Genomic DNA, 14845 nt, shown 5'->3' with positions numbered 1-14845 from the left:
AAAGAAATTAATTCTTTTAAGAGAAATTAATTCGCGTAAAATAAATTAATTCTTTTAAGAGAAATAAATTCGCGTAAATGGAATTAATTCGCATAAATGAATATTATATCCCTCTAAAAGAAACTGCTCATCGCCGCTGGAAACTACAATAATTCGTAAATCGAGAACAATTTGAACGAAGCACAATTGTCGATACAATAAACCTTTGCACTCGGAAACATTTTAACCTCAAATAGTTTAACCAGTATTAAATAATTAATAAGTTTAACGCAGTATTTTTCCAAATCGTATGATTTATAATAAACATATTTTATACGCATGACATCGAGCCTTGTAGCGCATGCAATACTTGAAATAATTTTCTTTTAAATATAAAAACAATCTTAGTGATGTAAAAGAATTTTTAGCGGTGCTTCTGAGTCACTCTCGAGTGGAAAGGGTTAACAACTCGCTGTCATTTATGTACGCTCTGAAACACATCCAGTGGTCCTGGTGCTCGAAACTATCGCGCGATCGCCCGTGGTACGCGCGAAGTCCCATACTCGCCGCATTTTAATAGTAAATACATAACCATTTATATCACACAAACTTTTAACAATATACAAAATGTACCCTATGTACAAGATTAAATTACACGATCCATCAACGCGACTCTTTCTCTCTGTTTCACTCTCACTCTTTCTCTTTCTTTCTTTCTTTCTTTCTTGCTTTCTTGATTTTCTCGTCCGATCGGTTTCTCTTGTCGCGAGAAAGAAATCGAGCACCGTCGTCGCCTGCTTTCCCAGCGTCGATCTTCTCGCGCGGTAATTGTCACGATCGCATCGCCGATTGTTCGGTCTAGAAGTCGCCAGATCGTTTGCCGATCTTTGATCTTTCACATCGCCGCGATTTTTGCCGATTTCTGATCTTATAATTGTTGCGATTTTTAGCCGATTTTTGATGTTATAATTGTCGCGTTTTTTCGCCGATTTTTGATGTTTAAATCGCCGCGATTTTTTGCCGATTTTCGATCTTTCAAATCGCCACGATTGTTCGCCGATTTCCGATCTTAAAAGTCGCCACGATTTTGCCGATTTCTGATCAAATTATCGCTTTTTTTCGCCGACTTTTGACGTTCAAATCGCCGCAATTTTTCGCCGATTTTTGGTGTCCAAATCGCCACGATTTTGCCGATTTTCGATCTTTCAAATCGCCGCGATTGCTTGCCGATCTTCGATCTAGAAATGGCGCTTGTACAGTATGATCTCGATCGGTCGCCGATTTTCGGCTCACAAATCGCGAGATATTCCACGATTATTTGACAGATAAATCGCGACGACGGTCGCCGCTCTTTAGCCTCGATATCGTCGCGATCGCTCTTCGATTATTTGACAAATAAATCGCTAAACCGCTTACCGATTTTTCAGTTTCTTTATCGTCGCAATCGCTCGCCGATTTTCAGGCTCGATATCGTCGTGATCGCTCCTCGATTATTCGATACAGAAATCGTCACGATCGGTTGCCGATTTTCGGCTCGCAAATTGTCGCGATCGCTCCTAGCTTCTTCGACAAATAAATCGCCAAACTGCGTACCGATTTTCTAGTCTCTTTATCGCGCGATCGATCGCTGATTTTCGGCTCACATATCATCGCGAAATCGCTCGCCGATTTTCGGCTCACAAATCGTTGCAATCGCTCCTTGATTATTCGACAAATAAATCGCCAAATTGCCTGCCGATTTTTCCAGTTTCTTTATCGTCGCGATCGGTCGCGCGGTGCCAAAAGTTCAGCTAAGAACGAGACGGGTAAACGAGTAACGATCAGTTGCACGGGAGCGGAGAACTGGTCGTGTTCGGTCTTGCTTTACGACGCTCCGCCGCTTTGTCGATCTCTCTCCTTCGGGAATCTATAATACAACGGGCCCGACGATCCTTAAATCGTCCAAGAAATTTGATTCTCTTTGAAATAAACAGTCTACATTATAACCTGCAGCCTGAAAATTAAACCTAATCACCAATCATTAAGCTCATCAAATTTTCCAATATGTTAGGTTATGTCCAAGTTATGTTCCTCCAATATTTTAAGGTATGTCAATGTTGTGTTCCTTCAATATGTTAGGTTATGTCAATGGTATGTCAATTGTATGTTTCTTCAATATGTTAGGTTATTTCAAAGTTATGTTCCTTCAGTATGTTAGGTTATGTCAATGTTATGTCAATGGTATGTTCCCGTAATATGTTAGGTTATGTCAATGTTATGTCAATGGAACGTTCCTCCAATAAGTTAGATTCGATCCCAACAGATCAACATTAATCAAAACCAGTCAAAATCATCCCGCGTCACCAAATCTCATATAATCAACTATTAAACAAATCCCCCGAGAAATTCATTATTTTTACCTCCAAAGAAATCATCTTATTCCCTTGGAGCCGACAACAGGGGGTGCCGTAAAGACTCGCCGATCGCGACTGCCGTCCCCGCGTCGCTTTACACCCAAGAACATGTGTCTTTAGTTTCGCATTGAGCTTCAAACGTGCCCGGGCCCGCGTCTTGTTCCCATCCCCCCCCTGCGATCGTCGACTTCCGGCCAGTGCCTAAACACCACCGGAAACCAATAAATTGAAATTAAACGTATAAGAGAGAGAGAGAGAGAGAGAGAGAGACGCGCGCGTTTTGTACAAGCTCTTAGGCGGGTTTTCCTTTTTTTTTTATTGGCGCGGAGGCGGAACGGGTTGACGGGCCCGGGCGATGGTTAAGATACATCGTAACGTGTTTCACGATTAGACATTTACGTAAAGTGTTTATTGCGCGTGTCGAAACCTTTGCCGCATAGAAAAAAGTATATTACACGGTCCGTCATCCATTGCCTTGTCCGTCGGCGCGCATGATCGCCGGCACCCGCGATGCGCGCTGCTTCCCGTCTGCGATGCCTGTTCCCTTCCACCCACATGGAACAGCGAACGCAGAGTCCAAGCTGTTCGAATCAACGATTGCGAGAACCATGGTGGCACGAGACGGAACCGCAAGACACCGTCGAACATCGTCAATCACCGTCGAACACCGTTGAACATCGTTAAACATCGTTAAACACCGTCGAACATCGTCAAACACTATCAAACACCGTCAAACACCGTCGAACATCGTCAAGCACCATCGAACATCGTTAAACACCGTCAAACCCCATTAAACATCGTTAACACGTTGAGTGCCACGCGATTATGTAAGGAAATCCCTGTCAGGCCGCACACGCTGGTCACGTGGTACAGCAACGAGAAGCGTCAGTCACCGATGCCTGACGAGGCCCGAACGAACAGCTCGGCGTCAGTCACCGGCGACTGACGCGGCACTCCACGTGTTAAACACCGTCGAACAGCGTCGGAGGTTGCTGGTGATTGATCAGCTGATCGACGACGGATCCACGAGAACACGTGATCATCCTATTCGTCTCCGAACGATCCTCCAATAACATCAAACATCGCCAAACAGCGCGACACCGTGGAAAGTCGACGGTTCGACGGCGATCGACGTCGACGACGTGTCCGCGTCGGTACTCAAGCGTCGTCAAACATGGCGCGATTGTTCGCGCGCGCGCGCTCCTCCGAGCAGGCCGGGGGGTGTAAGAGGGGAGGGGTTAACAAGGAAGATTCGAATGATAATTTCTCTCTCTGCTTTTTTATCTCGTCGCGCGAGAGACTCGATTAACGATCGCGCTGAACAAGGAGCGCTTAATGAGTTTACGGGTGGTAACCCCTTTTCCTCCCTCTCCTTCCTCCCTCCCTCTTCTTCGTCCCCGACGGCGCGACTCGAAGGGATCGGTAATTTTCAAAGAAAAATAATTTTCTAAGGGCCGGGCCACCGCTTCAATCGACGGAATTACCCGAAGCCCCCCGGCCCCGCGCGCAATTTTCCCGCTTCATACGTGACGAGCTTCTTTTTTTCGACGATCGAATACGTGACTCCGCGGCCCGGCTCCGCGAAACCACGGCCATCTTTGTCGAGTTTTCGCGAATCGATGTCTTTTCGTGAATTCGTTGTCTGAGCTCGACGACGATGCTTTGATCTGACGATCTTCCTTAACCCTTTGACGTACTTTGACGAGTCGAACTCGTGACGGAGATTTATAATAATAATATAATAATAATCTGTTAGGTATGAATGTTTATTCGTTCATCTTGAAGTAGTCATCAAATTTTATTCTCTTCTCGTCAATATTTAACCCTTTGTGATTAACAAATATATAACAGATTTTTTATTAACCCTTTAGTCATTTTTTAACGCATCGAGTCATTAAGCTTGTTAAAAATAGAAATTATTGTTTCTCGACAAGAATAAATTTATAACCTTTGTGCAAACTCAGCATGTATTGTTCGATCGTAATAAACATCCTTAGAATTGAATTGTTGAGAAAAATGAATATCAGCCAACCGGATGAGCAGATCCTTCCACTTTTATATTATCAAGGCGATATTTGGAATTCAAAGTGGCGGCGAGTCGAATTAAATGCTTTAATATTATGAAACAAATTTATCGCGAATTAAGAGAACTGTTTTTCAACGTAAAACGTATTAAAAGATAATAATATTGTTAAAATTGAAGTTTCATTTGTGGTACTATAGAAAACTAATAATGTTTAAGCAAACTCAGCATGTTGGAACGTATAGTCTTTCATCTTGGCAACACGTGACGACCCTCATTCTACTGATACATATATTCCTGTCGTCATCGACATCAAATATATTATTCTCTCGTCATCGATATTTAAACATTCAACTAGACCTAATCACACAATAAACATAAAATTTCCTCTTCTTCTAAAAAATTATTGCGATCGAACAAATTCTAATCATAGTAATTGAAAATGGTACGTCAAAGGGTTAATTAACACAACACTCGGAGAACTTAGACCATGCATCGGCAACAGACCGGAAAAATGACGGCGAGAGCCAACAAGATGGCGGCGTCAAGATGACAGCGAGGGCCGACAAAATGGCGACGTCAAGATGACGGCGCCAAGATGACACACGCGAGCTGACAAGAGTAATTTTGACCATCATCATCGTCATCGATTAGGAGCCGCGCGTCGATCGTCAGGATCGCCGGAGCCTGAAGCGCGAAATGGTTGTAAGATGTTACCAGCCTCGTGTGCGAGCTGTTGTCGTGGCTAAAGCAGAGAGCGAGGCCGAAGGGACGGGGGTCCAGCGCGCAGCTGGTGCGTCGGTACACACGAATAGTTCTTCGGTGCTCCGTGATTGAGCAAAGATTATCGATTAATGGGGGGGACCAGCGAAGTACGCGTGATAGCGTTTATGGTGCGCGCGTGACGTTGCTCTAATCTAGCGAACAGCCGACAAGTGAGGTCCTTGGATCGCGTGAGAGGTGTCAGCAACAAACACGCGCGCACAGAAAAGTAGTCCTTTTTCCACCGCGGCGCGACGACGAAGCGCTGAGGTTCCGCGTCGCTTGCCGACGGAGAGGTTCACCAATCCTGGTACTCGACGGGGTCTCGAGACCAAGGACACGACATGGGAGGCGTCCACCGGCGACTGGACTCGATGGATCTCAAAAGAAACCGCTGCGAGACCAAAGGTGTCGTTCTCCAATCGGTGAACACTGTCTTCAATGCTCTATAGTGTCCTGACACAGACCAAACGCTTCCTCCTCGTTGCCTAGATAATGGGAACGATGGTCCATGGTGTCCCGTCGGAGACCGATCACGGACGCGCTCAGTCGCAGGTGTCCTGGGCCCAAGGCGACCAGTCCTGATAGGTGGACGCCTGCAGGTGCGTCTGCTGTACCGCCAGTCCGGGGTGCACGAGTCCCATCTGATGGTGGTGGTGATGGTGGTGATGGTGGTGGTGGTACTGCTGATGACCCGGCGGTGGCGGCGAATAGGGATCCCCTCCGACCGCCACGTCCACGACGTCGACCTGGCTGGGGACGACGACGGCGGGCGTCGGCTGCGGAGAGGCTTGCACCTTCTTCGGGCGACCGACCGGGTTGCCGCCTCATTCGCGGCTCCGTCGAGGCCTGCCCACCTTACCTTTTCTCACGGGGGCGCCGCCGTTGCCGGCCGCCGCGGCCGCCGCCGCCGCCGCCACGCTCGACGACTTCACGATTTTGTGCCAGTCCGTCTCGCAGACCGGTGAACCCGACAGCAGGTAGTACCTGTTGCAAAAGAGAACATTATTAGCTTTTTTTATGGAGCGATTTTTTTTAGCTTTATTATATTATTATAGGTTAAATCTGTGAATATTTGATTAAATCTCTAGATATTTTAACTGTAATTATATTATTATATAGAACTAAATACTGTATTGTACTATATAAACTATATACTATATTGTACTAAATTCTATATTATAATATATAAACCAGCACGTTTGTATTATACAGTAACATTTAATTATATAGTATAGCAATTTCTGTAATTATATAGTAATGTTTTATATTACTGTATAAAGCTAAATACTATATGGTACCATATTCTATATTATAATATATAAACCAGCACTTATGGACTTTTATATCATACAGTAGTATTTAATTATATCAGGGAATTATATTTTAGGGAACATATTAAGAACAAATGAGTGCTAATCAACGCAGCATACATAAAGTCGTAGTACAAAAGATTAATAAACAAAATAAATATCCACGTGCCAGCATAATCACAAAATTAACGCGAAAAATAATGTATCACCGCGTTAATAATAAATAAAAAATAACGTATCACCGCGTTATTAACAAATAAAAAATAACGTATCACGGCGTTAATAACAAATAAAAAATAACGTATCACCGCGTTAATAATAAATTCAAACATCGGCCGGCGTCGCTTATTTTAAAAATAAAGCCTTTCGGCGAACTATTGTATTTAGCACCGCACCGCTTTTTTAAAATTTAAACGCGAGATATATAAATTGAATATAATTACAAACGTCGAAGTAAAAAATCCTGCTTCTTGTACAGGTTTGCAACAAAAAAAAAGAAAAGAAAAAAGAGACGAGTTATCATCCGGTAATCAATATCGTAGAATCCCGACTGCATGCGAAAACATTTCTCTCTCTCTCTCTCTCTCTCTCTTCCGTTTGATTATTATTTTATAATTTTATTTGATCATTAAAACGCGAGAACGGAAAACGGCGGAATATTACACGACAAAGTAAATAATACGGATTAATAAATTCAGCAAATGAAGTTTCTTTCATTAAAATCGCGGAAACCGTCCGTGGGCAGAGAGAAAGAGAGAGAAAGAGAGAGAGAGAGAGAGAGCTTGTTGCGCTCGTTTTTCACGAACACTTTTAACCCATTGCACTCTGAACGTCATCGATGTTACCTAACAGCACTTATGAACCTTTATATTATATAGTAATATTTAATTATATAGTATAGTAATTGCTATAGTCATATAGTAATATTAAATTATATAGTATAGTAATTGCTATAATTATACAGTAATATTTTGTATTACTATATAAAACTAAATACTATATTCTATATTATAATATATAAACCAGCACGTATGGATCTTTATATTATACAGTAATATTTCATATTACTATATAAAAGTAAATACTGTATTATACTGTATAAACTATGTACTATATTATACTATATAAACGGTATACTATACTGTACCGTATACCATATTATACTATATAAACTGTATATTATATTATACTATATACTTTATATTATATGTGATTATGAACTGGAATTGCATATATATATGTCTACGTCCATTCCTATTTATTTTGTTAATTTATACACTTCTTAAAGGTGGAAGTCCAAACAGCAAGAAAACAATATAACTTAATTACTTTGAACACGTTGATAAAACAAAAGAATGTGCTAAGACCATCTATTAACAAAATCCGCGATCACTTAATTGCCAACCCAATATAATGGTCATTCTTTAGGGGCGTACATATACGTTGGTCATGGAGAAAGGGTTAATGAAACGCGTTCGACCATGGTCGACCCTTACGTCAATCGCGTAGGTTTTTCACTCTCTGTTTCGCCGCGATTGAAATCGTCGCGAATCGCCGGAAGCGCGGATAAAAGAGCGGCCGCCGCCGCAGATCAAAGGAGAATCCCATAATCAACCGGTAACACGATTCCCAGCGATGCGACACGCGGTGAATCGTTGCCCCCCGCGCGTTCATAAACAAGTCCGGTTCATTACAGGGCCCGGTGGAATAATTGTTTCCCTGCCCCACCTTTATCCAGCAAAATCCCGAATTGCAGCCCCACGCGCCAATTAAACGCCGCGGCCGACACGCCTCTTCTTCCGAACCCTTTAATTGCCGCATTTTCTCTCGCGTATCGACGCCCGCGCCGCACCCCTTTCGGCACCGCCGATTCAACAACGATTTCCGTCGTATCGATTCCAACGTTGTCCCGTCGTGGCCCTTATATTTCCGTCGACTTTGTGTCAAGACACGTGATCGTTGAACAACGATATAGTAAGCGCGATCGGAAAATTATGAAATTGATTATTAATGATTAGAATATCGTTGAAACAATTACTATTGATCGCAAAAATATAGAATCAATTATCAATGATCGGAAAATCGTTGAATCAATTACTAATGATCGGAGAAATATAAAATCAATTATCAATGATCGAAAAATCGTTGAATCAATTACTAATGATCGGAAAATTATAAAATCAATTATTAATCATAGGAAAATTATAAAATCAATTATCAATGATCGGAAAATTATAAAATCAATTATCAATGATCGGAAAATTATAAAATCAATTAATAATGATCGGAAGATTATAAAATCAATTATTAAAGATCGGAAAATCGTTAAATCAATTATTAGTGATCTGAGAATTATAAAATCAATTATGAATAATCGGAAAATTATAAAATCAATTAATAATGATCGGAAAATTATAAAATCAATTACTAAAGATTTAAATTGACTAAAGCGCCGCGTACTTTAATGTCTATACCTTCGACCGGCACGGAATAAATTAACCTCGGCTGTGTATATGTGGGGTAACATGAATTTTGATGCAATAGATTAATTCGGCTATTTTGACAAACTCGAGTTTAATAGAATGATTCCGGGCCCGGCCCGGCGAGCATGAACTCCGATTTAATAGATTAATTTGGCCGCGCGTAATTCGATTGACGAATGCTGCCCGAGCAGAAGCTTGTCCCGCATTAGCCCGTGCACCCCCGCGGTCCAAATTACCGTTTACTGTGTTTAGCATTTTCGTTCGGTACCGGCCCCCGGAATTCCGGGGACGTTGGTATTCTTTCCGGATCGGCCTCGTTACGAGTGATATGATAATTAACGGCGGAATGTAGGACGCAATCTTTGAGAAGCGACGAGTTGATCGAGTTGCGTGAGTGCTTATTTGGTAGAGCAGAAGGGAAAGATGTCGGGTCTGGTCGAGTCTGGTCAAGATTAGTCGACTCTGGTCGAATTTGGTCAAGACTAGTTCACTCTCGTCGATTATGGTCAAGTTTAGACGAGTCTGGTCAAGTCTAGTCGACTGTGGTCGAGTCCGATAGAGTCTGGTTAAGTCTAGTCGACTATGGTTGAGTATGGTCCAGTCTAGTCGAGTCTGGTAGAATCTGGTCAAGTTGAGTCGATTCTGATCATGTCTAGTCATTTCTGGGCAAGTCTATTCGACTCTGGGCAGGTTTAGTCGACTCTGGTAGAGTCTGGTCAGGTATAGTCGAGATTCGATATAGAAATATAATGCTAGCAATTGCATTTTAACTCAATGGGTACAATTCCAACTTGATCTGATATGACTCAGGCTTACAATTGCAACCTGACTCGAACTGAGTAAGTATAATGACACCAATTTTAATGAGGGCATATCTTAACAATTTTAAGGCAACCCATATAGTTTGATCAATTCTATTTATCATTCAATCCGATCAATTCTAATTTATTCTAAACAATTCCAACTCAACCAAAATAATTCTAATTTTGATACAAACAATTCCAACTCTACTCAAACGATTCTAATTTATTCTAAACAGTTGCAATTCGACTAGAACAATTCCAATTTGACTCGAACAATTCTGACTCGAGTCAAACAATCCTAACCTGACTGTAGTAATTCCAACTAGGCCTAAGAAATTCCAAATCAACGCGATCAATTCCACTTTGAGGCGAACAATTCCAACTTTACTCAAGCAATTCCAATTTATTCTAAACAATTCTAACCTAAATAATTCCAACTCGCCTCGAACAATTCCAACTTGACGAAAAACAATTGCATCACATTGCGACTCAACTCCATCGAATCAATTCAAACTCAGCCCATCCCGACCCAAAAATACGTCAACCAAACTCCAAGTTTGACAATATTTTCGTGATCTCGCACACACACTGTAGTACTTCACCAAACTGTGGAAGTTTCTCGAGCAGCGTCATTCGATCTCGAACTGTTCGATGCGATACAGAGCGTCGTATCGTTTTCACCGAATGCATGCAATCAATGGAAACAACACTAGCGCGCGCGAGAGGGAGGGGGTGAGGGGGAGCGGGTAGCGGGGGTAGAGGTAGCTTATTAGCCGGCTACGGGGGTCTTACCTATCGCCGGAAACGAGTTGACTGCCGCATTTGCTGCAGGTGAAGCATTTCTGGTGAAACACCGATCCACCCGCCCTCATCACGAGCTCGCTGGCAGGTATCGCGTTGCTGCAGCCCGCGCAGGCACCGCTGCTTCCGAACATCCTGAAACAATTACGGACATCATCGATTAATTAACTGGCTCCACGACCATTACATATCCTATAGCGAAATCGCGGGTGGGCGACGATTTTCGTCGAAAAATTGCCACTCGATATACTCGTTCGCGACAAATTATGCAAATTGTTGCAGTCAGGTATTCGTTGATAATGAAATATCGTTGATACATTGTTAAATAAAAATGTAGCCATATTGTTAACGATTTTAATTAATAACAAATAATTCGGGGACGAGTTGAAATTCTTCTATTTGTTTTATATGATATTTTAAAATCGCCGTTGCAAATCATTTCGTTGTTAGTATTAGCTTGTAGAGAAATTTTATAATTAATAGGAATTGTTCTTGGGATTAATAGAAATTATTCTTGTGATTAATAGAAATTATTCTCAAATTGAATAGATATTTTTCTTTTAATTCATAGAAATAATTCTTAAATTAACAGAAATTATTCTTGTAGTTAATAGCAGTTATTTTTATAACTGATAGAAATTATTGTTACAATTAATAGTCATTATTCCATTATTCATACGATTCGCGTGGTAAACATTTTCGACAATGCCTATGCAACAAATTTATGCAACTGAAGATAATGTTACAATTTTTATTATACCAGTAGATATTTAATTACAATATTACTATTTTTATTATTCCATTAGATATTTCATTGTAATATTACAATTTTTATTATTCCATTAGAGATTTAATTACAATATTACTATTTTTATTATTGCATTGGATATTTGATTGTAATATTATAATTTTTATTGTTCCACTAGATATTTCATTCTAATATTACAATTTTTATTATTCCACTGAATATTTCATTGTAATATTACAATTTTTATTATTCCACGAAATATTTCATTATATTATAACATCACAATTTTTATTATTCCATTAGATATTTCATTATATTATAATATCACATTTTTTATTATTCCACCAAATATTTCATTATATTATAATATTACTATTTTTATTATTCCATTAGATATTTCATTATAATATCACAATTTTTATTGTTTCATTAAACGTTTCCACACATCCACATTTAATATATTAAGGGCAAACGAAACGATTAAATTCTCCACGAAGACAATACATATATCGACGCAACGACGATCATGTTTGTCTTCCCGCACAAAGTATATACCCCGTCGTTTTATTCTACCAACGCGACTTCGTTTGAATATTTCATGCGAGTTTTCATATTTCCTCTGTGCCGCAGCTTTCATTTTCCACCGTGAGGCGAACCGTTGTTAGACTTAATTTGCAACCTGGCCGTTTTAATTAATAAAACTTCGCGTTGCAAGATAAACGTTATCGAACTTCGTTTTATTATTGATAAAAATATAATTTTGATTATTTATCAAACGATGTTTTATTATTGATAAAAATATGATTTTATCGTTTATCAAACGATGTTTTATTATTGATAAAAATATAATTTTATCATTTATCAAACGGAGTAACTTGTAGGAAATTGTCGATCTGAAGATTTTACCATAAGTGATCAGGCGATCAGACGAATTATCGATCCTAGAGTGGAGCGAAAGGGTTGTGAACCAACAAAAAAAGGGGACAAAGACTGTGACTTTTCGAAACGGTAAGATCGCTCGAAATATTAATAATCGCGCGATATTAATCCGCGTACGCGGAAATTAATTAATCCCGGCTTGTATATCGACAAGGTTCATTGAGTTATACGGCCAACTGGATATTCTAATGAGCGTAGATTTATGTCAGGCGCGTATTATGAATGCGATAATATGTTGACCGAAAGCTTATATTCGCCCGCGAAAATATAAATGGACGTGTGTGTATGCTAAACAGATATTAAATATATATATTATCGACAAAACGGGCGGCCCGCCGTACGAAATTGATGTGTTTATTAACCCGGTTCGAAGCGCCGCCATGACACGTCGAGAGGGAAAACCGTTTTACGCGAAATATACTTCGCCGGTCGCGCGTTTCTGCTTTACGAACGCTTACGTAGGCGCCTGTTAACCCTTTACCGTACTATTTCCTCCACAATTGCTACGACTAGAATTGTTTTCGATCGCGCTAAATTCATAGAAGCAAAAAGAATTTCATTATAAGTCTGACTCGTTAAAGTATGGCGAGGGGTTAAATTTGAGCAGATTCTGACCGCCATCTTACTTAACCTCTTGACAAGGTTTAATTAATTTCAAAGTCAAATCAATTTCAAATTAATACAGTAACGTTTGGAGTACCTCTTTCAATCTTGACAAGGTTATGTTCAATTTGATTTCAAGTCAAATTGATCTAAGGTCAAATTAATACAGTAAAGTTTGGAATCTCTTTTAATTTTGTCTAGGTTATGTTTAGATTAATTTAATTCCAAATTAATAGATTAACGTTTGAAGTCTCTTTTAATCTTGTCTAGGTTATGTTTAAATTAATTTAAAATCAAATTGAATTAAGTCTAAATTAATACATTAACGTTTTGGTGTCTCCTTTAATCTTATCAAGGTTATGTTCAAATTCACCCCTTAACTCAATGTTTACTAACTTTTGTTACACCTTGTATACAGTCAGTTCCAAAAGTATTCGTACCTTGGTTGCTTATAAGAGAAATCTGTTGAATCACGTATCACGAGGAGTAAAATCAATACATTTTTCTTATTAACTAATCCAATTAATTTACATTAATCTAAGAAATCAAGTTTGTTATAATTTGGTACAAATAAACTTTATACACGTGTTTATCCATAATAAAAAGTTTATTACAAAATCTTGCGTGCCCTGATTTCAACATATTTCTCTTATAACCAACGAGACGACTGTAGATCTACCACACTATAGACAACAATATGCAAAAACCGACAAAGACTGCAAACAAGTCGCGAGTGTCGCGATCAATTCGTCGTTAATTAGAGGACTTTGCTTCAAGGAAGCTAAACAGAATAACGAAAAACGATTCTCCCACTGCAGAAGAGCGTTGCATCGGTTAAATCGATTGACAGGAGATTCATGGATTCAGCGATGGCCGGCGATTAATTGAAAAGCGACCGAAAGAGTTAACGCGAGTTCTGAAAACTAGACCAAGTCGCGCTATTAATCCGCATACACAAATTCAACAGGGGTTGTGTTCGTGGTAGAAAGGGTTCTGGCGTCGGCCAGAAAATCCTGTCGGATGAAGCGAGAGAAGGCGACCAATTACCGGGAAGCGTAGGGCACGAGAGGGGGGGAGGGGTGGGGATGACATTCTCCGGGAGCGGTTTCAGCGCCGGCGATAGACACGAGGCGGTTTCCAATTAAATCTTGCAGCGCCGGTCTCGCGCAAACACTTTCTAACTAAATGAGGTTAGGCCGGTAACAGAGGAGAGAGAGAGAGAGAGAGGACCATGTAGAATCCTATATTCAACCGGCCCGCGGGTTCCCTTTCTTCTTTTCTCCCTTATTATGCGCCGTCGTCGTTGTCGTCGTCGTCGTCCGCTTTAAACGAGAACCAGCAACTCTCCCCGATTATAATAAGGCGTCGCCGTATATAATTGTCGCGCGGCCGTCTTCGTCCGCGTAACGCCACCTGTCCTCGCCCGCCCTTTTACACCTTCCCTAAACGGTCTCTCTAGCCGGGGGAAGAAAAAGAATGTACAAGCGTGAAACACGGACCACGGGAAATCCCCTCGGTTCTCGCGCCTCTTTCATCGGACACAAGTTCCGCCGGCGGCTTTTACACCGGAAACGCGGCGCGGCCGCGACGATCTACGAGCCGCCATTGTAACACGGATGTTTAGAAAATGTCGGGCGTTAATGTTTTTGCTCGTGGTTTTGCTAGGAATTTAATGATCCAGTTGTGATCACATTCAGCAAACGTCGTTTCAGAATAATTATCGTTTTCGTTGCGGTGGTTTTTGATTAAAGAGAGTTTTAGGTTATGTAGATGTTGCGATGGTCGCGTAGACTTTTTTACGTCTGCTTGGTATTATGATTAAGCTTAGTAGGCGATTATGTTTGTAAAAATCGTTGTGGAATGATTTTGAAGGGGTGAAATTTATTGATAGGAATTTGAGGTTATACGTATTGTAGATGGCGCAAGTGTCGCATTGGTCTTTTCGTTTGTTGACTTCCATCTTTTATTGTTATCTCTGTTTGGTATTATGGTTTAGCC

At 40.6% G+C, this 14845-nt stretch overlaps 1 protein-coding gene across 1 annotated transcript; it reads right to left on the bottom strand.

The window, feature by feature from the left end:
* Positions 1-6: 6 nt before the first annotated feature.
* Positions 7-10691, bottom strand: LOC144476994 (LIM domain transcription factor LMO4.2). Its single transcript, XM_078194374.1, has 3 exons — positions 10549-10691; positions 4405-6144; positions 7-4320 (listed from the first exon to the last, which is right to left on the bottom strand). The coding sequence occupies exons 1-2, from the start codon at positions 10689-10691 to the stop codon at positions 5985-5987; spliced, it is 303 nt and encodes a 100-aa protein (XP_078050500.1). The 3' UTR covers positions 7-4320; positions 4405-5984.
* Positions 10692-14845: the final 4154 nt, after the last annotated feature.

Source organism: Augochlora pura, chromosome 11 (assembly GCF_028453695.1).
Source record: "Augochlora pura isolate Apur16 chromosome 11, APUR_v2.2.1, whole genome shotgun sequence".
NCBI lineage: Eukaryota > Metazoa > Arthropoda > Insecta > Hymenoptera > Halictidae > Augochlora > Augochlora pura.
This window is presented reverse-complemented; position numbering and strand designations above follow the sequence as displayed.

Coding starts and splice junctions, on each gene's coding strand:
- LOC144476994 (XM_078194374.1), bottom strand. CDS start 10,691: ATGTTCGGAAGCAGCGGTGCCTGCGCGGGCTGCAGCAACGCGATACCT. Junction 6,145..10,548: donor CAACTCGTTTCCGGCGATAG/GTAAGACCCCCG, acceptor CTTTTGCAACAG/GTACTACCTGCTGTCGGGTT.